A 27,530-nucleotide genomic window follows, 5' to 3' on the forward strand; every position below is an offset into this window, starting at 1 on the left:
AATGTATTAAATAATCATTATAGGTGATAAAATATATTTTTAACATCTTTTCAAATCGTATTTGAAAGAAGTTTACTTTTAAGTTGGTATCAAATAATATTCTTTGGTTTAGTTTTAAATTATTATAAGCAATAATTACTAGCCTGAAACACAGAATAAGAATTGAACCTGCACCCGGTTTAGTTTTAGCTAAATGATTTAACTATAATTGCGATCATATGTCTAATTTTCAAAAAAATGTCAAATCAGTGCTTAAATACAACATAAAAGGACCAGTAAAATGTGAACAATACAGAAGTGATTTGATTTTAAATGAAAAATAATTAATCCGTACTCTCCGGCGCCATTTGGAATGTAAACAAAAACAATCACAAAGCAAACACACACCAACAAAAGGTACAAGGCCCGAACCCACAAACCACCCGACCCCCCTCCCCTGAATGCGGAAAGTGCCTACTGCCTACACAAACGTTCACATCACTTCCTTCCAGCTAATAATCACAACTGGATAATATAAACCTTTAATTACTATCAACACAACGTTTCTTCATTCACACAACGGGCATGGCACTGGAAAGGAAAAGGGTTAATACTCTTCCCTTTTCGTTCAAAAAAGGATTACAAGCCTCCCCCTTCCCCATTACCCCATCATACCCCACACCACCCTTTCCGGAATACCTCCTACCCATCCCTACCATAGCGTATTTCTGTCATCGTTTCGTCAAAAGGTGAAAACCAAATATTTACTACTCACAAATTCGAAGGAAATTTGTTTATTGAAAGCAATAACCGAGAAAAGTGCTTTCACTAGAAGTATGAGAGGTTATAATATATGCGGTAATTATTATTTACACAAATACCACTGTATCAATATAAATTACGTATTAGGAGAATATTTTAATGAAACTTTAAATTGTCGCTTTCATTTTGAAATATCATAAAACATCAAGGTATAGGTACACATAAACAAAAAAAAACTTTTCTCCCACGTTGTATAAACTCAAATAAAATAATCTCAATCATTAAATCGTAAGGAAACCAAATTAAATTATTGAAATAAGTATCCTGTTATACTACCCATACTTAGAAGGGTAGGTAGGCAGATATTTTAATGACAACGATTTTAGCGTAATTCAAACAAAAACATAGGCGTTCGTAATCCCCGTTTATTACAAAGCTCGAATCATGATTGAAACAAATATAATATAATATGAACGATTCCTTGATAATTCAAGTATCAACTGTTACCCTCCGGGTTGCGGCGAGGGGCTAGGGGCGAGGGGAGGGGAAAATACTTCTCAGCCCGTCCCATTTAAATTAGAAATAAACAAACCGTCAGGAGAGGGAAATAATCACCGAAACACAGGCACAAATTCATTCAAAATATTCAAACACACCCTGCGAACAAACAAGAATAATGAAATATAATAACACGGTAACATCGTCAAATGTATAAATGCTTGGAAGAGGAAATAGAGTGATTAAATAGAGCTCAGGAAAAGACGCGAAGTAATCAATCATCCGGTTTGGAGAGGGGGAAGCTGGGAGGACTCATCGCGACTGTCGCCGCCCGCAAAGAGAGCGCAATTAGAGTCGTGATCTCGCATAACTATCCTGGATTCATCCCAACAACAGGCACATCTCTCCCAGACAGCAAGCCTGCGAGCTCTTGTTCCACTACTCTACGTGGCGGCTTTGAATTTACAAGGGAAATTAAGACCGCCTTGAAATGTGACTTCGGACACATATATTTCGTACTTTTACGAGTTTACTTGTGAACATAAGTTTAACCTCATTAAACATACGCTGAAAGAGAACATCAAATAATTATCCCCCCGTCTCTTCAGCACAGATAACGAAGCGTGTCGTGTCGTGTTATTGGAGAAGTAAGACTGACAGATTAATAATGGATCCCATTTATTTATATCTCGATATTGGTGACAGTGGGATATTAACGCTTATAGTTCGGCTGGCTATATTTGCAGTCCAATGAAATTATGACTACCTTGAGATGCGCTGCTGTGTGCAGTGTGTATAACTACGTTTTAAATGTTTTGAATGTATATCTTTACCGTCGATGATAATGAAGTATTATCTAAATATATTTACTAAATTTTCGAAGTTTAATTTCACACAGTTTTCTAAGACAATCAATAAGGAACAATTGAACAAGTTTTGAGCTTTGATGCAGTTTCTGAAATTCAGATGGGAAGTCTGGGAGAAGTACTAAAATTGATTAAAAAAGGGAGTGAGAAATTACTATTTTAAAAAAAGCGAATGCTTTATAAAATCCAGAAATAAAGAGCGAATTGATCATAAGTAAACTTTGACGAAAGATACACAATAATAAATTGACAAGATTCAATAAGGAATAAAGTAATGAATTGTGACTCACCTCCAAGATGGCCATTCTCGTAGGGCGAGTACTCCCCGTTCTCCATGCGGTGCTTCTTGAAGGGGTGCCCCTGGGGCAAGTGCGCTGCGGCCAGCGACAGCCCCAGGGAGGCTCGCTTGGGCGGCCGGCCGGGCCTGGAGCTGCGGAGTGGTAGACAGTTACTGTGGTTAGAGACACAACGGTGTTAGTACTGGTGGCGCTCCACACCGCTCCAAGGGGCTCGGGGCTCAGTCAGGGTTCAGTGTGTTCATGTGTCGGGTGTTCTATTTGAGTGGATCTGATCTGATCTGATCTTGGAGGAATACCAGAAAGACTAGAAGAACTTAACTGATACTTCTACAAGTAAATTTGACATTCCAGAAGACTTCGATTTAGAAGTGGATAGTGCCGAATATTTGAGAGATGTCTACTTTCAGTGGATCTGATCCTTATAAAATGCCACAAAGAATAGAAGAACTTTACAGACATAGTTAAGCACTACTAGAAGTAGAATTCCGTAAGACTTCGATTTAGAAGTCAGTACTGTCGGATGTTTGAGGGGTATTCTACTTTAAGTGGATCTGATCTGATCCCAGGCAATTTTAGAAAAATGATAATAACTTTACAGGAATAGATGACTACTAGGAGTAAGCGTTGTATTCCGTAAGTCTTCAATTTAGCAAGCCACTGCCTTAGAAAGTGGCAATGCTAACAGATTGTGTGCGTTCAGAATTTAGAACTTTGATTAGCCAGTTTGGATTTATTTACATGTTTATCTGTTAAACTAAAAGCGAAATGAGTTTTCAATTAGTTCAGAGTGTTAAATATTATTGAAAACCCATTTCGCCATATAGACCAAAACAGAACAGGTAAACAATTATTATGCAATAAAATAATCATGAGATGCATGAGCTCCTCCAACTACTGTAAGTAAGTAATACCTTTTGGAACGCTTGACGCTTTTGGAATTTTTATTTTGGTTTGTGGTATAGAAGTTGTTTTTAAACACAATAATTGGTTGTGAGGTAAAGGTGTGAAAATTTGCAGAAGAATTAAGATCGTTTGGTTTTGATTATTTTGAAGTGAAAAAAATGCATTTGTGGGTAATAAGTATAAAAAATAAAATTTGTTTTTTAGTGTGTTTTTATGTGTGACAAAAGAATCGCACAAGGTGTTTTGTAGCATATTGAAAAAATTGGGGTTAGAAATAACAGTTAAAAAAGGTAAATCATTCGATTGATAATGAGATATTGATTTTTAAACAGTAGGACGGCAAAATTTTTGCTCCAACTCAAAACAATAATATATTTTAGATCTCGTTTGTGCTCATATTAATAATTCATGGATTACATTTCAAGGGTTAAAAATTCACACAACAATTAAACACAGCAAAAATATACATGAATAGTTTTAAATTAAATATTATCGTACATGTAATATACATAATATGCTTGGTAGAAATTAGCAAATAACAATAATTGAAAAACATAAAATAAAAGGATACAAGAATTTCGTGCAAAAAGATTTACTATATTTAAATTATTTTTCTTGTAAAATAATCTCAGAGGTATTGAGAATACCGGGGGTGAAATATTTAGTATTTCACCCTCATAAGGGGACAAGATACGTGAAAAGATCACACGAAAAACCTGCCTCATGATTTATCCGTTGGAAGGACAATGTATTAACGGTTTTGCTGGACCAAAGGACGCAGAGGTGAGAGGACGTGAGATAAGAAACGAGGATTTAATAAGGTGGCATAGATCATTCCAACGGCCTCACGCGAGAGGGGATGGAAACAATGTTGCTAAATCTGCTCAACCCTTGCGAGGGATGGAAGAGTTATTGCCAGCCGCAAAATGAACAAAAATATACCGTTCTCGTGTATCAAAAGAGTTTTTTTAATGTATTACAAAACAAGTTAAATTTATAACAAAATTTAAGGTATATTTTCTTAGCACAGTTTATACTTCTTCTTTTTAATTTAAAAAAAATTATATATTTGCTATAAAATATTAAAACGAAATTCCATTGTCAAAAATTTTTTTTCGAATCTTAATCATTATTGACGGAATATGATGATTTATACCTTTCTCCTTCCTTATTTTCTTGTCCCATTCAGAAAGCCCTGTATGAGATGAAATAGTGAGACAGACTGAGAGTTTAATTCTGCCATAAATTCACAGGGTATCTTCGCTGGGTTGCACGCCAACCGGATCTGGGGTCAATTGATATTTCACGGCGATTGTTTCGTGATATTATTATTTTTACGTACTATTCCATTGTTTTCTCAGCAATAAAGGGATAGATATAGCATACAATAATTTCAGCGCTTCCTAAGAGAGATGACAGGACAGAACGTTTATTTAAAATTATAACAAAAGTGGTACTTAATCAGAACCTTGAGGAGCTCCGCAACAGTGGAATCGTGTTTTCATTTTTTTGTGAAAAAAGTACAAAAAAAATTTTTGTCGGTTTATTATATTCCGGTTAATCAACCAGAATATAAAATTCCTAATCATAAATATAAAATCTCGGATTTATTAGTAAATAATTTTCAGATAAATTAGTTACTCGATACATACAGCTTCTTCTATCGAGAATTATAAACATTCCTTATCATATCTTCTAATCTCGTTTATATAACTTTCTTTCCTCTCGCAAATAAATATAATGTGTGATTCTTCTATACACCCACTGCGTTATGATATGGAACGGCCATCGCCATATCAGATTACATTCAACCCCATTTCTTTTTACGACAGGACGATCCATTACTGTGAATGTCTGTTTGACTGTCCACATTCTGTCAATAGGAGTCCGGATGTCCAGCGCTGGTCGCATTCACAAACACATCAATATTTTTACTCGCTCTGAGGGATGGCAATCATTCCGTAATAATTATTTCAAAACATCAGCAATAATTTTAATTGAGTTTTCATGTTTTGAGAAAAACATTTATGATGTGTCGATGAACAACACATTTTTAGAAAACCATTCAATCTATAAGTTGCGAGTTTGAATACCGCCAGGGACATAGTTGATTTGATTTATTGGATACTTGCAACAAGTTCTAGAGTGAATGTCCTCAGTATGGAACCGGCAAGAGACAAACATTCCCGAACGAAACGTTGCTTGAAACGGATTTAGCTATCCCTAAATGATGTATTTAATAACAATGTTATCATTGTTCCGTTGAACTCTTATACGATATCACACAAAAAAATCATATTCCAGCTGAACTACAAATTTATCTTACGCAAACCCTGAATTCCTTTACTCTTCTGTAATATCCTGAAACAAGTATATTTTCCACCAGCACTTCCCCACACACCCACTCCCCCACCCCCACCCCATCCATGTGGCGAGGTTTGTGGGAGTGATGTGTGGTAACCGACACCGTATTATGGTATTGCGTTTGAATATTTGCTAAGCCATATCAATCGGTCATCCACCAATAGTGCAGTCAATAGAGGAATAGAGATTGGCACACAATGCCTGAATGTTCACTAGTTTCTATTTGTGCGGCTAAATTTTCCTTTTGTGTTTTGGTAAAATCACCTAAACGCGAACATGCATTCAATAAGCCTATTTCGTGTTATTTGAAATCAATGTTTTGTTACTTGTCATTCTAGGAGTTTTCGGACAAAGGCAATATTAGTACACCTACCTAATGATAAAAGCGACAAGGGCGGTAAAATGTTTTTATGTTGTTCATAACCGTCTAGGAAAATGACAAAACGAGTTGTAAAAAAATCAATAGAATGGATGGATAGAACCTGCGATAAAATCATTATTTTTCCGATCTTGCAAATTAAAACTTAAACGGCATCGTCAAATAGCACATAAAAGACAACGCTTACACATGTCCCGAATAGCCAACATCATACTTCAACAGTCGAGAGCGTAAAACACGAGGGCCTTGGCGTAATCTCCGAAAAACACACCCCAAGGGCAATAAAAGCTTTCGCTAATAAAAAGAATTAAATAAATAAATAACCAACCGGAAAAAATGACGTGGAAACACATCCCCACGGCAAACCATAATAAAAAGGAGAATAAAGTGTTAGTCTGTAATAGGAGACGACAAGCATTTTTGTTTTATGTGTCTGGGGTCCGAGGAGAGATTTTTATGCCCTACACGGGGTTACCAGTTCTACGGAAATTACTTAAGCGGTGGGAAAATGTTCAAATATATATTTTTCAATTATTGCTTTACAAGTGGCATATTATTGCTTAAACTTTACAGCCTTTTAATTCTTCCATTTATAAACGTTGCGTATTAGCGACAGTAATAAAATATTTACAAAACCATTTCATAATATTAGCATATAAAAAAGAAATTCAAATAATTATGTAATAATATATTGGCGGCTAAACGCTTATGTAGCCCTGACTGACGCCAAACTAATGGCAAATAATTATTGATTTATATCACAAACGTTGAGTTTTTTTTATCAACGCGAGCTCCGAGAATCAAATTTGCAAATTACTAGTATACAATTACATTTCCTAGTACCTACATACTGGTAAACATGACGTAAGTTTATTTGGCATTTATAAACAGGTCAATAAATTTGATTTTGTTCATCCGAATATAGTAATCTTTTTCTGATGATCTCTTTTCTCTTTCGTGTATCTGATTCATTGTTTCCATGTTGTTATTAAATACTAGAAAATGGTTAAAAAACACGAAGGCAATCCAGAAATTGGACATTAGCTATCAATTATTATTATGTTCGAGTAACAATGTAATGTATTGCAAGGGAGGAGGCATTCGATGATTTAGTTTCCTCCGAGCTTCGTGACTCGGGATATATTTTCATTTCCCGCTTCCGGATATATTTATAGGAAATAAAAAAATGGTATTAGCCGATATTAGATTGGATTGAGCCGTCACGCTTATGGGGGGGATGGTCCGGCATCTACCACGGATAGCACTAATGTATCTAGACTGACGATTTCAAACTTAAATCATACTATTTTGTCTTCTTTCGATTGATTTATTCAAAGATCCTCAATCAATTACTATGCCTTAATTAGAAGTAAACTTGAATATGGAAGCACTATTTGGAATCCACATTATTGCAAGTATGAAAACATTATAGAATCATTTAAAAAAATGCTTATACTATTATCTTTCAATTGTGTACTACATGACCATCTAAGATCATACGACGCACGTCGTGAATACTTTACAATTAATACACTTAAAATAAGAAGGCAATTGACTGACCTAAAATGTTTGCATAAAATTATCCACGGCCATCTTGATACCTCATTATGTCTTAGCAATATTGAAATATATGTCCCCAATTCCCATTGTTTAAGACACCATAGCGTTTTTCACCTGAATATTTTCAACAATAATATCTATTTTTTTTTTTCGTAATAACTTTATATTGAGTAAAACCTCAAATTGTAATATTTAAATATTGAAGACAATATTAGTGATTTCTAAACGAAAATCTGAAACAGAAAAATCAGAAAAGGAAACGGTCACATCTGGGACTCGAACCCAGGACCCTTGTCTTTCTGGGACAGTGCTCTACCGACTGAGCTAATGGGACCCTATTCCCCTCGGTCACTTTTAACTGTATCATACTTCGAATAAGAACTACTAACATTGTCTTCATTTTTTCACCGCACATTTTTATTGGCAACTATCTTTATGTATGATCGCAAGATTCAACCCGAACTAAATGCAATCCAGACAGCGTCTTTTTAGATAAACCTATATTTTATTTTTAATTTTTAATGTGCGACATCTGTTGACTTTTCTGCATGTCTAGAATGAATATTTATTTTTCGGAATAACTTTATATTGAGTAAAACCTCAAATTGTAATATTTAAATATTGAAGACAATATTAGTGATTTCTAAACGAAAATCTGAAACAGAAACGGTCACATCTGGGACTCGAACCCAGGACCCTTGTCTTTCCGGGACAGTGCTCTACCGACTGAGCTAATGGGACCCTATTAATAAAAATGTGCGGTGAAAAAATGAAGACAATGTTAGTAGTTCTTATTCGAAGTATGATACAGTTAAAAGTGACCGAGGGGAATAGGGTCCCATTAGCTCAGTCGGTAGAGCACTGTCCCGGAAAGACAAGGGTCCTGGGTTCGAGTCCCAGATGTGACCGTTTCCTTTTCTGATTTTTCTGTTTCAGATTTTCGTTTAGAAATCACTAATATTGTCTTCAATATTTAACAATAATATCGCCTATTTTAGCCCTCTGACCCAAATGTGTCGACTGTATAATAAGATTGAGTGTGCTGAAGTAGATATTTTTGTCGATAATTTATTTGGATTCAGAAAAAAAAACTACTATTGTTAAATAATATGTTGCACTGATTATATTATGTCTTACTTCCGTCTCTTACTTTTCTGTAATATGTGCATTTCATAAATATTTTTAACTTTGAATTTGTATTTTTATTTGTTTTATATTTTAATATTTATTTAGGTATATGAAAATTAATGTGTCTTTGTATGTCAACTGAGTTTTTATAACTGGATTGTTCTCACGTAAGTGAGATCGTCTGTAAAAACCGATAATAAAAAAAATAATAATTAGATACAATATGTTATGCTTAACGAAGTGATTCACAAAATCAAAAAAAAAATCACAAATTACCTAAATGAGTGAAAAAACCGCAATGAGTTTATTAACTCCTGGGAGTACGATGCTTTATATAATATACTATATTCTGTATTGTATACTTTTAATAAATAAAAAAAAAAAAAAAAAAATTAAAAGTTTTTAAATATTATTCAGAGGAATTTCATTTTTTTAATCTTTAACATAGATAATAGGGGATTGAAATGTGTAATTTCAAACTCGTCTGTATGGAAGTAGGTACCCAATATAACACTAGGGCGTATCTACGAATCTTAAAAAAATGTTTCCAAATAACTTCCGTCATAAAAAAACGTTCTCATGGGATCATTCAACATCCTTGTCGTAAATTTGTTTACGTTTATTTGTTTATAAACACGTAGAAGGCGAAGAATGTGTTAGTAAGTTATCGTCTAATTTGTTTACTTACTTTAATATTTGGAAAAAAATCTTCCTGTTACTGAACATTTGTATCTCCATTTTGTTCGTAGGAGCTTCATAAACATATGTAAATATTTGAAATAAATAAAACTATTAGGCTTTGCTACACCTTGGGAAGTTGAGGGGTTTATGCTTAGAATAAAGAATATAACAAGAAATGCCTTGTGGGCGTGTTTCGTGATACAAATATATGCCCAATTTGGGCATATATTTAAATACAAATGTGTGTTTCACCATGATTATGAAATTCAAATTGGATGGAGATATACAATCTTAGGCAAGTGTAATAGAGACAAACGGTGTGTTAAATAGTCTAGAACGAAAAGCTATTAAGTCAATAGCACATTTGTTTAGTTTCAAAATTATATGGAAGGCACTTCTGCATAGTTTTCTTCTTTACTCTATGCTTTTATGTTCCCTAATGTGTAAGGCATGAATTACTTTTGAGGGTAACTTCTATTGAGAACAGATTTGTTTATACTTCAAGAGCATTTAAAATGTATCCAAGACGTTATAATCCGTAGCAATAAAAAAAACAAATAAAAATAAACGCATTTGTAAAACTTTGTTACCTTTTTTATAATGTTTATTATTTTAGGTAATGTTTTAATTCTAAATCATCGTATGTTAGTGTATCAGCCCATGGGACCAACAGATGGGGATGAGAACAAAATAAACTCTGTTTATGATTTCATCTGTTGACTTTAAACTGTCGTAAAGCTATCAGACAATGCACTTGTAAATGAGTGAACATTAATTATGCCGTAAATGGTAATATGTGTACTGTATAATGACACTAAGAAACGATATAAAACCATATCACGTTATAAATTACATTCCAAAAAACTATTTTCTCGTCCGATAATGTTGTAATATTGGAAATTCATCAAGATGAATACGGAAGATGAAAGACAATTCTTAACATTTGTGCGGCCGCACAACTTATGCTGCGTATAAACAGGACAAAATTTCCGAGTTTTCAAAACTTTGTTCCTTTCTCGTAACTTGTTGATCGCTCGAGGAATTTTTTTCCTGTTTATATGCACCCTTAGAGGGAAAGTTGAACATAACCATATGCAAACAGACAATAATAATTGTGGTCAGTGTTTAAACGCAATTCCCATACTCAAGTGCTAGTAAAAAAACTCTCATCGCGGCTGTGCTATTACGAGTAAATCACTTCCGCGCGTTTTACAGGTGGTTTAGTTGCTAAAATGTCCGCAAGAGAGCGCCACCTACCCTCCCGGAAGTAATGACTTTACATCCTCTATGCTATGGCCGTGGAGTCCACAAGAGGAAGTCGATGGAAGGCTCATCATCCGTGGAAATGCGCAACAAGTCGCTCAACAGTTTTAGGTAACATATCACTGACCAATTACCTACCACGGTTTATGCGAGAGCTTTTAACCGTTAGCTACGGAAATAAACGCACAGTAGCCAGTACCTGAAACCCATATTATGATGAGTTCACGCGCATAAACTGTTCAGGTAAAATTGATAGCAACTTGTTTAGTTAGATAGTTCATTAACTCCTACCCGTTTTCATTACTTCAGTCGAATCACCTCGTGTGGAAAGAACTGCTCATAAAGATCATTCACATATTTAAAAAAGTAAATTTTAGTTACATTCAACCACGAGATCAATCATTTCACACAAATAAAACGGTCCTTCAATTTGCTAATCCATTATTGTCGCGGCAAAAACCTTATTTTTTTATAGAGGGGATGAATTTTCTATTCAAAAGTCATTCGACAATGGTAATGCATGGATATCACAAACATGTATGGACGTGATATTGTGAGGGAATGATATTACATTTTTTGTTCCCAGATGACAAACAAAATTTCACCCGATAATAACTGATAAATTAAAAAGCATATTACGCGGAGTTTTTTACACGGATCGTTTTTTCGGTGCTTAATAATAACGCAAATGTCAAATATGGTTTCGGTTTGAAATAGTTTGGATGTTACAGTTCGTAGATACTCCCAGAGCTGGTTTTTAGATAGGTTACCAATAATTAATGCTTTATATTATTGCATCTGTTATTTTGTATACACCTCAGTGCTAAGATCTGAAATTTCCGCGTCCCTTATAAACTAGCCGAAAAATTAATAGGAGTTGTTTAAAGCCACAATAAATAGATTTAAATTAAAGTTTAAACCTTCTACGTTTTGTGGGATCAAAAGTTTTAGTTAAGATTTCAAAGTGTGAGTGATTTTTGCGCAAAAACTAATTAAAGTAAAAAAATATTAAATGTCAAGTTGAGTGACTTTGTCTATGCAATAAAACAAATATTAAATAGTGATTGCCACCATCAATTTTTCATCAAGCATAATTAAAGAGGGGCATTTGTGAACTTACTAAAATAGTGATGTCTAGCACACGTAGCAAAACCCCAATAATTTCGGAAGATAAATTGAACATGGATAAGATTATTGAATACATTGATAAAAAATTTGAAACCCTGAAAAAAGATATATTTACAAAAATTGATTTACAAACTACAGAAACTACAAAAAGTATTGATTTTATCAGTGCTCAATACGATGAGATGTTAAAAAAAATTGAGGTCTCAAATAATTTAAATCGAGCGATTCAAACAGATTTTGAAAATATAAAAAAAGACCAAATGGAAAAAAATATGATTATTAAAAAACTTGAAATCCGACTTTCTGATTTGGAAACGTTATCAAAATCTAATAGTTTGGAAATAGCAGGAATTCCACAACAAAACCGCGAACAACCTGTGGAAATTGTTAAAAAAGTTGCTGCCGCAGCAGGAATCCACCTCTTACACACTGATATAACTGACGTCACGAGAGTCTCAGACAGACGAAATGAAGCCCCTCCTAAACTTCTTGTGACCTTTTCCGATAAAAGAAAAAGAGATTCCCTCCTTGATAAGAAAAAGGAAATAAATTATAATGAAATCAAGGATCTGGCGACATCTCGAATCTTCATCGGGGAAGAATTAAGCCCGTATCATAAAGAAATCCTATGGAAAACAAAACAATTATCAAAAGAAAAAAATTACCAATATGTATGGTACAAACAGGGTAAAGTTATGATACGCAAAAAACAAGATGATAAAATTATCTACATTAAGCACCTTGATGATATGGTGAAAATAATTTAGTGAATAATATGAACAACATTACTTAATCCACTTAATAATTTAAATTGAGAAAATGAATAACGCACTAACAACAAACATACCAAACATATCATCCATAAACAATAATTTTAACATAATGCACCAGAATATTAGAAGTATCAATAAAAACTTTGATGAACTACAAATATTGATGAAAAGCTTAAATTTAAAATGGGATATTATTATTCTTACTGAATGTTGGCTAACTGATAAATACTACCCCCTACAAATTGGGAATTATGTCTCTTACTCTACAATAATGAACAACACAAAAAATGATGGTGTCATCGTATATATTAAAGAAGATATAGAAGCTGATGTCAGAGAGATCTGTATCAATAATGCAAACTGTCTAAGTATATCAATCGGTAATGACACAACAATACTCGCAATTTATAGATCTCCTTCTACACAAAATCTAGAACCATTCCTCAACTCCTTATCTAATCAACTAAGTCTACTAAAAAGAACTAAAGATGTATTTATCATCGGTGATATAAATATTGATATTCTTGAAAATGGCCATCCAAAAAAATTTGATTATATGCAAACACTAGCATACCATGGATTTAAAAGCCTAATTGATGAACCAACACGTGTATATAATGAAAGCAAAACTTGCATTGATCATATCTTTTGTAAAACTAATAGAAAAACTCAAGCCATTATTTGTACTACCACACTGACAGACCATTATACAATAATTCTATCAATTACAAAAAAAAATACATATGTAAACCAAAAAAAGAAATCACTCCTAACGAAATCTGAAACAAATTGGGAAAACGTCAAATGCGAGTTAACAGTGAATGACTGGACAAGCCTTCTGGAAAAAGATGATACTGATACTGCTTGGAGTTATTTTATAGAAGTTTTACAGAACATTATCCTATCAAACACCAAAACCATAGAAAAAAAGTTATCTCATAAAAATTTACACATTAAACCTTGGATTAGTCAGAATATTATAAACTCAATCAGAAAAAGAGATGAACTGCACAAAAAAGTCAAAAACAACCCTTATGATATCCTAACACTTCGATTCTACAAAAGATATCGTAATACATGTAAAAATGTAATACGTTATGCTAAAGAAACATTCTATAAAAACAAGATTGATGAATGTCATAATGATTCACGTAAACTCTGGCAGATCATAAATGAAATAACTAATGCTAAAGCCTCACATAATGACAATAGCATTAAGGAATTAAACATTGATGAGATTCCCACATCTTTTACAGAACACCCGGACAAACTTCTTGACTTTATAAACAACTATTTTTGCAATATAGGCTCAAACTTAGCAAATAAAATTAAACAAAATTCAATTAGTACTATCGAAAATACAGTGAGGATTGACGATGTAAATCAAGAAAACAGCCTCAATATTGTCAAGATAACAAGTGATGAAATAAGAAATATTATAGCCTCCCTAAATATAAATACTTCATCGGGAAATGAACTGATATCAAGCAAATCAATTAAATATCTACAAAATGAGTTAATCCACCCACTGACGTATCTTATAAATCTGTCAATATCAAATGGTATTTTTCCTGCTTGTCTTAAAATTGCTACGATCATTCCAATATATAAAAACGGTCCCAAAAATGATGTATCAAACTATCGACCAATTAGTATTTTAACTACACTATCAAAAATATTAGAAAAAGTTATAAAAAAACAAATGCTTACATTTTTGGATTCTAATAAAATATTATCATCTACGCAGTATGGTTTTAGGGAAAACCTGGGTACTGGTGACGCTATAGCTAATGTAACAAATACAATTATTAGAAAATTGGATGAAGGCAAAAAATGCCTAGCAGTTTTCATTGATCTTCAAAAAGCTTTCGATACCATTGACCACGAAATACTGTATTTAAAACTAAAAAAAAATGGAATAACCGAAACAACCCTAAACCTACTTAGAAGTTACTTAACGGGAAGAGAACAATTTGTACAAATTGGTAAAAGAAGGAGCAAAACTCTACCAATTAAGTACGGTGTCCCCCAGGGAAGCGTATTAGGACCTATACTATTTCTAATTTACATAAATGACCTTATGAATCTTCCCATCAAAGGAAACATAATGAGCTTTGCAGATGACACTGTAATTTTATTCCATGAACAAGATTGGACAAGCACATATAAGGAGGCTGAACATGGCCTAACTGTTCTTCAAAACTGGCTTAAAGCAAACTCCCTTACATTAAATGTGAATAAAACCAAATATTTAATTTTCTCCAAAAACAAAAGAGGACAACCAATGAATGAGCATATACTCAAACTACATGAATGTCAAAAAAAATTTCCTCAATGTTCCTGCTCGATTATAACTCAAACCAAAAGCATAAAATATCTTGGTATTGAAATTGACGATAAACTACACTGGGATTCACACATTGATCGTACTTCAAAAAAGTTAACTAAACTCATCTACTTCTTCAAAAAATTACGGAACATTTTGTCAGCTACGGATTTAAAGAGAGTTTACTATGCTTTATGCCACTCCAAATTGGAATATGGAATAATAGGATGGGGCTCAGCAGTATCAAAACATATAAAACAGCTGAAGGTAACTCAGAATTGCATCATAAAGACCATACTAAAGGTTCCCATAAGGACATCAACAACAGAAATTTTTAAACAATTTGACGTTCCAAGCATACAGAAAATCTATGCCAAAAACATTTTGGTACAACACCTCAAAAATAATTCTGAGGAAAACACCTCACATACTCATAATACCAGAGCCAAACAAACAGAGATACTAACTATACCAAAGTGTAACTCTACCTTTGGACAAAGAAGCTCTGAATTTTTAGCAGTAAAGGTATATAACAAACTCCCACTTAGTATCAAACAAATCAAAACAAAAAACAACTGCATTAAGAACATTAAATCTTGGCTTAAGGAATTACCGGAAAAAGAACTTACTAGCATATTTAAAACATCGTCGTAGAAGTTTCTGGAAACCCTTACCCAAAACATGAAGTCGAACCATAGAAGTCGCTGAAAAATTATTCAAAACCTAGTCCCCCTCAGCACAGGATCTCCTAGTGAGGAGGACTATAAAAATCTATATCAATTAATCATATAAATATATATAATTCTTATAAAAATGTTTAAAAAAATGTAATATAGTAACTAAATAAAAAAAAAAAAAATAAAAAAAACCTGTCCAGAATCTAAAATTAGACTCTCTGAGTAGTCGGGACTCAATTGTTATAATAAGTTTATATAACATATATATATAATACACCAACAAAGCAAGTAACCATTTACAGGAAAACAGACATATATTTACTCACAGTAAGAAGTTTACGAAAAACGTGTGCAAGATGGTCGTGGAAATCGAGGAGCACGGATTTCTCGTTTCCACATTTTTATTAAATTTCCCCACTAGTTTTCCCGCTCAAAAGTTTGGTGAAAATACATTTTGTTAGGCAAAGAAGCATATTTTTTTCCATGAAAAGAACGTTTCCGCGTTTCAATGATGTCCATCATTTTAATTTTTCAATTATTATGGCGTCTTCTGGTATCATATCCAATTACTGCTTCCCATTTCTCCCGTTGATGTGAAATTTATTCCAAAGTGCGCGCTGCTTTATTGGGTTATCTCCGTGCTTTATTAAAGTCTCGCAAGGAGAGAGCGCGGCGGCCGCTCAAGAACTACAAAGATCAACCTATTTTACTTTATTATTAGCAATAATTTTGCATAGAATTTCTATAAAAAAGTTGTGCTGCCCCGGCGAAGGCACTGGATACTGGATGTAGCGGAAAGTTTGGCAATTAACTTTGGACAAGGTGTGCTGTTTGTTGTGTGTATCGGGACGTTGTTACCGTAATATTACCGCTGCTACCTCCTGCTTTCCTTGTACCGGAATAATGATCCAACTTTTTCTTTTGCAATAAAAATGTTGTGGAAAGAAAATTAATTGAGTTGTAAAAGTATGTTCCGCTGTTAGATTGTTAGTGGTTTGTTTCAGGAAACAAAAAAAATAATTATTACAAGTCCTTTCTAAATATAAGTTTTCAATGGATAAAATAAATATTCATAATCTCCTTACATAAAAGAAGAGATCTTCATCTTAGCTATTCCTTTCTTCATTAATGAATATAATGTTATGCAGAATCTCTTACATCTTTATAAACATCTTGATCTTTAAAACAACACGCTCATAAACAAAATAATTACATACAAGAAAAAACTGTAGCGCCTCAGTAATAGATGCATTTGAATAAATAGCCCAATTGAAAATATAAAAAACCGGCCAGTTATTCATTTGAAGCTCGTGCCAGGGCACCTCCCTTCGCAGCCTGAAGGGACATTTCCAAGTGATTAGCGCCCCTGTTTCTTAATTTCAATACTAAACTTAATTACTAGCCAAGTTTATCTGGTAGAAACATCTACCTTCCAGATATCGGAGATGCCCACAAAAGGCATTTGTTCAAAGGGGAAACCAAGACGAAAGCTGAGCAGTCCAATCGTCCAACCCTACAGAATTATTAACTCACTCCCAATAGTAAATCGTTACGGTTGTTCCGTTGTTTGGGAATTATCAGATCTCTGGAATTAAATTACTTAATATTTCCTTTGCGAACTTATGAATTTCCTTATTTCGAGTGACGTCAGATGAAGCCAAATAATGGAAGGACGATCTGGAGGGGATAGATTTGAAACCCGAGTAATACTTATTATTATTTTGTTACCAACAGACGGTACAAGAAAGGAAGGGTGACTTCCGTAAGGAAAATTGAATGCTGTGTCTTTGATGATTTATTCAATGTACTTGTACTTCTGCTCGAGTTGCAAACTCTTAAATTATACCTGCGAGTATACTACTTATAACCAGTGGCGGCCGCTGCCCTAAAAAGGTGGTGGTTCACTGACAATCCAAAATAAAAACAATATGACAAACATATGTAAATGTAAAGTAGATGAATTGTGCTTTTTCAACTTCTCTGATAGATGCGTTAAATCATTAATCCCACTCAACCTCCAAGTTGCATCTCCACCAAACACAAGACACGAAAAACAACAAAAAAATGATTAACTATGTCACAACCACTCAACCAAAAAGCTTTATCATTAAGTTTTTTTTGTCAAACACTCGAGTAAAAGCTCTTGATTTAGATTTACACTCTTGCTTAATCACGAGCACTGGGCGAGGTGGACCGGAATTTTATAATTAATAATTTATTTTCAAACAAACTGTTATTATTTCTTATATATTCGACACTGATTACACTCATTTTTATTTCTTATGAACTTACAAATTAAAAGGATTAATTTCAGTATTTAGCTTGATCAAATTACTCGATAAATCATTACCAAAACAATCACAATAATTACGTCACGGCTCGCGATAACGACGTTAGCTGATCTGTGATCCATATTGTCCACTATCGATGAAGTTCGAAGTTCGACGAACTTCGGATGTTTTCGTGTAACCTCGGGTCAAGGTTCATCAATCGGTAATCCTCGGCAATCATCGGGTTATGTCGGCGGCGTGTGACACACGAAAATCAGTGAATTCCTGGTACAAATGGGTAGATTGACGAGCTTGCAGTGTTTTAAAAAATACATACAAAAACGTATTTTCGTTCGTTTGCAAATCTGTGCACACGGCCGATGCGAGCGCCGCGCAGCGGCCGTACTTTATACTTGGAGAGATTAAAATCGCTCTCCTTGATAATATTCATTGCATTGTATTGGTAAGTAATATTTTTAAATGATTTTTATAGATTTTATAGTCTTCAGTAAGATATTATAAATTAATTTTAGCCATTACAATTTAGATAGTGCTGCACACGAACGCACTATGTGACCAGCCGCCACTGCTTATAACTGCTGGGGGTAATTGGAGAAGAATTTACCGGGGAGGAACTGTCACTTACAGATCCGAATAAAATGGAAAGGATGGAATTATTAAAATTTTGATAAAATATCCCATTTCTCTTTTCCACTGGAAACATTTTAAGACCGCCAAAATAATTTATTTTTATTTTTTTTATAGTGAATACCTCACAAGAGTCCCAACTGCTCCCGTCTGGAGCCAGTGAGACTATGGCATCCCCAATTGGGGGATGTTGTGAGGCTGAAGGTAAGTGGGGAAGGGAAAGAGGAAGGTGGGGAAGTACCTGGCTATTCAGATCTAGTCACTAAACACGGCTAAAGCCATTTGGAGCAACGTTTCAATTCTGAATGGTGGTCTTACACCAGGGCGATACTGGTAGTATCTTACACTCTGGAACGTGCCGCAAATATACTATATATTATTTTAATTAATTAATTGTGAAATAACACAAATTAATCAAATAAAATTTATTTGCGCACGCCGGGTTCGAACCCGCGACCTTCGGAATGGCAGTCCAATGCGTTACCACTGGACTATGCCGGCCGTCAAACGCCTCTGTCGGGCCTCTGCCTCTGGCCGTCAATGCCTCTGTCTACGAATCTATTCTCATAAATAACAGAAAAATTGTGAAAATTATATATACATTAAAAACAATTAATTTTGCTTCTACTAAATGTACTGCATTTGCCACTTCAAAAAGTTTGAATTCTGTATATTCTACTACCAAATGAAAAATTTTCATTTTTCGACGTCTTTGACGCCATACTGGGCAATATGTATGAGCGTCGTCAACCCTTTGAGTGCGGGGTTAGAACACGTGTCTCACGCGTGTTGCCGAAGCGCGTAAAGGCACGATAACACTGCTGTGAATAATGTGTGCATCGACAGTTGTGTCATTTCGTTTTGATTAAGTGAAAGACACAATATGAAATAATGTTGTACAATATACAGCAGACGATAAATCGTTATTTAGGGAGATAAGGTTCACCAGCTTACTGGTACAAGTACATAATATTAAAATCATAAAAGAAACTCAACATTCTCTTTCGTTCTAAACAAAGTTAAAAAGTTTGATTTGGTTTTTTACATGTATTTGATTGCTTGGCTTATTACTTAAGTTGGCTTTTAGATATTGTTCAACTATACAAATATAAGAAACAGAACTCGAAATGACTGACTGTATTTTAATGAACAAAAAACTAATTAATATTTATATGAATTGAAATCGAGTTACTATATGTATTATATATGTTGGCGTCCATATTTCCAATCATTTTACCCGCCAAACAAAAGCGAAACGAGTTTGGCGATCCATTCAAATCGGAGCAGTATTTCGAGCGATGTAAAATTCGAACTGATTTACAATTGATCTGTCAGTAACTCGCCTGACGTTGACAGGTCGATGTTATGTGGATTTATATATCACACACTGTGTCCAGTTACTGCTGTGTTTGATTCGAATATATCCATTTGCGGATGGAAAAAAGTTGGTGTTTAGTAGAAAGCTCATAGCAGAAAGACATTTAATGTTCTAGATATATAGATATTTCTCTATTAGCCAGATAATTTTTAACGATCATATCTCAATAAATGAACAAAATATATAACCATAATTTTTTTTTTTTATTCTAGATTAAAGAAAATTACATGTTTCACTTATTTAACTAGAAATAACAAATACATTACACATAAATATATTACACAACGATATTATTTACTTTCATTGTTTTGTTGATTGAGCATAAAACTGAATAATTTTTTTTAATGTACCTACACTTTTTTCATTTTGAATTTTGTCTTTTTCAGTTAGAAATGATCCCAATGTACAAGTTTCACTAAATTTATTTATTCTCTTACAGCAAATAATGATGTTATAATATAATATGATATGGACGCGTCGTAGAAATTGAAAGTGGCAAGTCAATAAAATTGTAGTGCTCTCGATTTCGTAGTATTAGTAGTTTTGCTACGCGTCGCTTAAGGTCTAAGTAAATTGCATTAAAAAGAGACTCTCTGTGATGAGGAAATGTTTTATTATTCGGCAAAAAAGAAAATAAAAGCCAAGAAATAAGATTTCGTATATAAAAGACACAAAAATACGATTCTTACCCGAAGATTTTCGGAGCCATTAGAGAAAGTGAGAAAGCGATCGTAGCAACACATAAGTATAAAAAGGACAACCTAAAACCAGTAGGTCGTTTCATACAGTATTCAGTGAGGAAGCGAATCTTGTTATCTCAGTCACACCCGTGATAGAATGTAGTATTCGACGCAAATACGAAAACGCCGCCTGCTATCATTTATTTCGTTCATACGCACATATTCTTTGACTGTCTATCTTTGTCATACATGAACATGGTTTGAATTAAGAATTTAGTGGAAACGTAAGAGTGTTTTTTACTCGCCATATTTTATCTTATGTTTGTGATACAATAGCAAGTCTATTTTAAGTTAAGGATCTTACATTTTAAATATAAACCTCACTAGGTACGTACTATATTAATAAGAGCCTTTTATTGAGTTACGTCACGATTCGTGAAGCAAAATACAAGCGGGCACGTGAAGTGATTTTCATATCATTATGCACAATGCTTATATATTTGTTTTAACATCTTCTTCTTTCTTATAAACGACACATGTGCAAGAAAAGGTCAGGTACAACGAAGCTCTCATTGGCAAGATCATACTAAGAGATGTTCAGCTTAAATATGTAGTGATGTTTAAAAGCGATATATTTGATTACTACGTTTCACGATAGTTAATTGACATAATTGATAGAGAAGTTCAGCTTCGAATATGGACCCTTTCTCCATCGGGCACATTCCCTGTAGGTATTCCACTAATGGGTGGATTTGGATATGCTCGCGAATTTTGACGGTCACTCTTGGCAAATGAAACGCAATTATGACGTGTTGATTAATTCCTTTGTGGCGACCCTACGCAATTGTCCGGCGGTACCTACTCCCGGCGGGCGGGGCGCGCGGTCTGTCCGCACTGCCGGGAACCCCGCACCCCGTAACACGCACTCAATTAGGGTTGTCAAACATAAACTGAAATATTATTAAAAAAATAATTTAACAAAAAAAAACATTTTTTTTTAACGTTTTTAATTTTTTTAACAACAATTATTTTTATCGAGGACTATACTCGTAGCAACGAAGATTTATCGGTACCTACTTCTTCTTATTCACGTATTCTTTGATTATTGATTAATATTTAAGATTTTCGATTGTTAAAATTATTATAATTAACTCTAGTGCATTTTAATGGACGTTGATCAGCCCTACGTGTCTTTAAAAACTTCCTTTGATCCCTTTCAATATCAAAATGTATCCCCCTGCCCAACCCATTCAGCGTTCGTGTTGATGCTCTCTCAAAGGTAACCAAAATGTCAACTGTCTCCAACAGGTTACATATACAATTCATTTCATACCACACACTTCTTATACTGCCGACATATTTAAAAATAAATCAATAAAAAAAACACCACCATGTTAACATTGTAACATTCATTGTACCTATCTAATTAATATTGACTGGGTTCTTTATCGTGAAACTTTTCAAAACAAAATTTTCCATATAAAATACTTAATTCAGTTTTTCTTCAAAGTTATTTCTCGATTAGGAACAGCATCGGAAATACCCAAAGCTTTAAATAAATTTGTATTATTCCATTGTTAATTTAAAATCAAATGTTATTTCTTCAAGTCGTGAATAAGAATTCGAATAACACGGTCACGATTAGGAACGCAGAAACAATTAGTTAGTTCGTTCATTTATATTTTTTCTAGCCCCCTAAAAAAGAAGTGTAAAAAACCAAAAAGATAAAACAAATCCGAGGTAAGGTGATTGGGACTCAAACAAAAGATCAACGCCCATTTCAGGTGATGTCGTTCAAACTTCACGGCTTGTTGTGAAACGGTGCTTTTTTTCAAAGCCTACATCATCGTTGCCAGGGTAAAAAGCTTAGCCTTTTTTACGGGAAGGTCAATAAACTTGAACAGATAGATCTTTCCAGACCGTTTTTAAGTGGCGCCTTTGGATATCTCTACTGCACGTGCTGCCTGTATGAAAAACCTCATTTTCGATTCTCATTCTGTCTTTTCTGTTCTTATTAACTCCTTCTCAAAATTGAACAATCAACAATGGACACTCGAAGTAAATTGTTTGATATCTAGTTTTCGTCGCCCATAAAAACAATCCTAGCTGAACGTGACATAGATGCACCGGGCTCGCGCTGCCATTTTTTACAGAGCTTCTTAGCAAGCAATCAAAATAATGATAATGTAATTCGGACGTTTAATGTACGTAAATGATTTGAACTGAAATTGAGTGAATGATTCAGCATTGTTACCATGTGTAGCAAATCGATCAGTTTATTATCAAAGCTGATCCACAAACCCAGATTTACATGAAATATCCGTCAAGAACTTGCCGAGTTCCGACTGTTCGCACGAACGAGCTCTACCCTCGGGGTTTGTTGATTCTTTAAATGACCTTAAATAAATTAAATGAAAGGGCATTCAAAGTTCCCCTTCATAAGTTTCATTTACGAAAGCAGACGTCTTTCTACCTCCTCCACCTTTAATGTCATTTACGAAAGACCAAATTAGTAGGAATTTATAAAAGAAACATTAGGGTGGCTTATATTATAGACATCGACGTATAAATAAAGATAAGTTGTTTTTTCTACGCAATCAAAACCCAACACATGGCTTCTTCTCAAAGGATACGGAATCGATTATTGTCAGTTCTATTTTCCGCAGAATAACACATAAATCATATTTTAAAATCACATAGCCCAAAAGCCGCCAACACTTAATATTCGAAGTTGTTAATATTCAGAAATCATCAAATATATTAAGTTGTAATATTTTTTCATGTGTTCCGCGTTATAAATAATATGGCAGTTAACACAATCCGTTAACAGTTAATGGTTAATACAATAACAGTTCGCTGGCGGAAGCCGTACCGTATCTAGGGGCACGGTAGTTGAGTACCTTTACTATCTGCCAGATAGTATCTGGTAGTTAGTAGTCAATAGAAAAAGAACACATCTCGACATCTGGAAGTGAATACTGGTAAACTATAAATAAGTGCATCTAATATGGCGTGTTATTATAATATTTCATAAACCGATTAAATATTAACGCGAAGACAGACGCTCACCACTCGGCGGAGCAAACAGTCGGATCATTAGAAGGAAAACATTCGGTGGGAATTCATAATACATAAATAAATATGAACGAGAGCAGCCACACCGATCATATTTTATAATCATTCATAATTACTTTGTGGTTTGATCAATTGTTAGGTTTGTTTCGTTAAAGATAGCAGTGGCGTTGAGATTAATCAAACAGAAAAACGTTGTTTGAAACACTAAACAACGATATCAACAGAATCGTGGGATGTGGCCAACTTATTTTCATATCATGACAGCAGAGGAACATTCGCTGCTCATTTTTTTAATTTCAGTAAACAAGGCATTTGGATACAGAGTTATGAAATTGTTTCATTGGTTACTTTGCGTCTCGAGACAAATACAAGAAGCTCCAATGTAAACTATGAAGCAATTAACGCGTTTGTTTACACGAAGTGGTCATATTCCCATGGCGATATTTTACTGAACGAATAACACACATATTTACGTTCCAGATGAGGATCTTTCGTTTTTAATGGAATTTCTACGAATCTGTTATCAACAAATCAAGATTGTCACGCACGAATATTTTATTTATAGAAAAATACTATCTCACAGTAAGAAGAACAAGATAATTTACATGTGATCTCCTACTAAAATCTCACTAACGGTCAACTTAGACATCACAAAATTTGCACAAATTTATCTGCATGAATTCATTTAATTTTCTTGGGTATCACAACTATATTTTCATCATGAGCAGGAGGGCTTCAAATATCCATTTAACTGTGTATTTCAATATATTTCAACAAGCACTAAACCCGAGAGAAACCGGGTAGTAACTTGTAACTAAAATACATTTTTTTAATATTTGATTTAACAACCTTAAATCGAGCAAAATATCATATAATTTAGCCGGTACCTAGTAATAATTATTGATTCTGATTTATTTTTATAGATACTTAACCAAAAAAATGTTTGAAAATTAATATCAATTTATATTTTTTACTACGAATCAAATAGCGAATACTATTTTCTTAAGAAAACAGTTTTTGTAATGGTTTTCAAAAATGTACCGTTAATATCTAAGAAACATTTTCTATCTTCCATCCGGTATCTACTAGTACCTACGGCAGCCCATTGAACAAGGCTACCTTTATAATGGAAGTTTAAGCTAGAATACAATAAATAACAGTATGATAAGTAAGAACCGGGCAAACATCCTGCGGTAATTGGGTGCTTCTGTTTGAGGTAACCAGCATAGTATTTGCAGGTAAATAGTGACGATTTTTGGTTTCCTTGGGTAACTAACCGTATTCCCTCTGGTTGCAACCAAAACGCCTCCTTATCTCTGAACTAGTAATTTATATTGTTTCAATGTTGGCTCAAGCGTCATGGCGGTGGGAACTACGCGTTTTGAGATAAAAAAATGAAAAAAAAACTTTTATCTAATCATGATTTGATGGAGATTAAAATATATTTTTTAAATTTGTATGTTTTTTTAAAATAAAATTGATATTTAGTATTGATGTAGATTATCTAATACGTTGAAGTGTCGAAAAAACTTTAATGGCGTCATGAAATTAACACATATTTTTCTCTATGAAATTTTCAACTCACCGCACACTAGTTTTAGCTCTATACATACCGTTTCCATTATGAGATATGAAGATTTAAAAAAAAAAATTAATGTTATTTTTATTTGTTTATATGATTTTTTTATACTGTTCATTCTACCACAAAAAAATATGCAGATGATCGTTAAAAAATAACATTTAGCGCTGTTTTAAGCAATACATATTGTGACATATATTATAATAATTTTGTGGAATTATAAAATAGAACCCATTCCTATGAATAATAAAAGCCAACATTCATATTTATTTATAAGGTGTGTTATTATAGCCTTCTTGTAACTAAATTGATTGCAGTCGAACACATCTACTATTTCTGAGAAAGTATTACCAACTGCTTGCATTCTAGGTAGTATCTAAATGACTCAGTTCTGATATTGTTGTTGCCTTTCAAAATAACTTCATATATATATATGACTATTATAGGTATATGGAAAGTATCTAGGCTAAGTAAATCAGGGCTGTCTATAATACTAATAAAAATAAAAATAAAATTCAAGTCGGAAACAAGTCTTCTATCTGAGAATTAAAATATTTTAAATTCTTTCATCAAGTAGTTATAGTTTGATTTCTATATGTAGACCGAGATTTATTTATTTATTACATTAAATTAGATACGCATATGTAGCAAAAATGACAAGATAAGTATAAGTGTTATTATGAATTGTAGGTCGATATTAGTTCCTAGCTAGGCAGATTGCCCGTTCTAAGGAACCAAATGCTGTTAAAATTGCTAAAAATTTATTCTGTAAAATTAAAGTTTTTTTAATTTTTTTTATCAAAATTAAACATATAGTAAGTATTTAATAAATGAGCCATTAACAGGTAACCATGTAAAATTTTAAGTGACATTATTTAATAATTTTTCAGACTCCACCCTTCCCAAGCCAATTGAACCGATGAAGGAAATTTTGCATATTTTGATATTTAATTCTTTGGAAATTTTATTATATAATTTCGGTCCGAGATATGTATACGACTTTCGATACTAGTTTATGGTTAATATTATTTTTAGTGTCTTATCGAGTTAAGAGAACGATAAAAATAAATTTTAGGGTCAATTATTAGTCAAGTTGTTTCAGTATTATCTCATTTAATACTATGGTATAATAGACAAGATAAAATAAAAAGGTACCGCACTGCGTTGCGCGGGTGTCTTTATAGGTGGTGTTAACAGTAGACAAGATGTTGTAAATAAAATAAACAGATAAAATGCGGAACACAAGAAGTCTATTTGGAAAACGACTCAACGGGCGAGTCAATAGAGGACCGAGTGTTTGCTAAGGCTACCAGAAGAATCAACTCATTAATCAGGCTATAACTATTTTTCTCTTCGTTATTCATAATTCCCTGGTATTTATATTTAGCATTTCCAAATAAAGATCGACTAAAGTCAGAATATTTCTGGAACGGTGAGCTCTGGCGTAATGAATTTGAGAATTAATTGCTTTATTATAGCTTTTCCTAATTTATTCACATTTTACTGGGATTTGAAAATCGCGTTTTGCAGTAGAAATCCACATTTTTTCATTATAAAACAGAATATCTTTAGCGTTATGAAATTTGCAATTTTTCTGTAGTAAATTTTGGAGTTAACATTAAATAATATCTGTTAGTCACATAGTCAAAAGAGAGATAAGATGCCATGTTATTTTATTCGTTCCTTGTTGTGAATTGTTAAATAAGAAAAAAGGGGTAGATATTAAAACTCGGGCGAAATCGGGTAGGAACTATTATTACCTACCTGTTATATGAAATTGAATATACAGGGTGTTAAGGGAGGTACTCGACTTACTTACCAGTGACTTACTTACTTACATTCACTTACTTACTTACTTACTTACTTACTTACATTCCTGACATTATTTTAATTAAATTTTCGACATTTCAATTTTTTTTTTCAATTTTTCTATTGAAAAACGGTTTTAAAAAGATTCTTCCACACGTTGTCACTGGTCACTAAGCCGAGTTACCATTTTCTGTTGAAAGTAAAAAAAAACATACTCCAAATAATGTCAGGAATCACTGATTAAAGTACGTCCCTCAAGAGGAACCTACAAGCCAAAAATGTGTATATTCTTGGTATACCTTATAATTATAACGGTCACAAAACAGGTTTTTATTTATTTTTTAAATAATTTTATAAGAAAGCAATAAAGTTAATCAAATAAAACTGTCACAGATACCTAATCTGAACTATAATACTGTATTTTTTAAAAGTTGTTTCCTTTACGCATTCATACATTTCTATTGAAAAAAAAATTTATAGTAGTACATTTATATTTTTTTTAGTA

General features: G+C 33.4%; 1 protein-coding gene across 1 annotated transcript in view; it reads right to left on the reverse strand.

Moving 5' to 3' along the window:
* dac (dachshund family transcription factor) overlaps positions 1–27,530 on the reverse strand; it is a 288,338-nt gene that overhangs the window by 177,019 nt on the left and 83,789 nt on the right. Inside the window, exon 3 of the mRNA XM_089635788.1 lies at positions 2,396–2,535. Coding sequence (XP_089491914.1) covers positions 2,396–2,535 — 140 coding nt within the window. The remainder of the gene's footprint in view (positions 1–2,395; positions 2,536–27,530) is intronic.

This window comes from Hesperophylax consimilis, chromosome 9, assembly GCF_061612785.1.
Source record: "Hesperophylax consimilis isolate HC1 chromosome 9, BYU_Hcon_1.0, whole genome shotgun sequence".
NCBI lineage: Eukaryota > Metazoa > Arthropoda > Insecta > Trichoptera > Limnephilidae > Hesperophylax > Hesperophylax consimilis.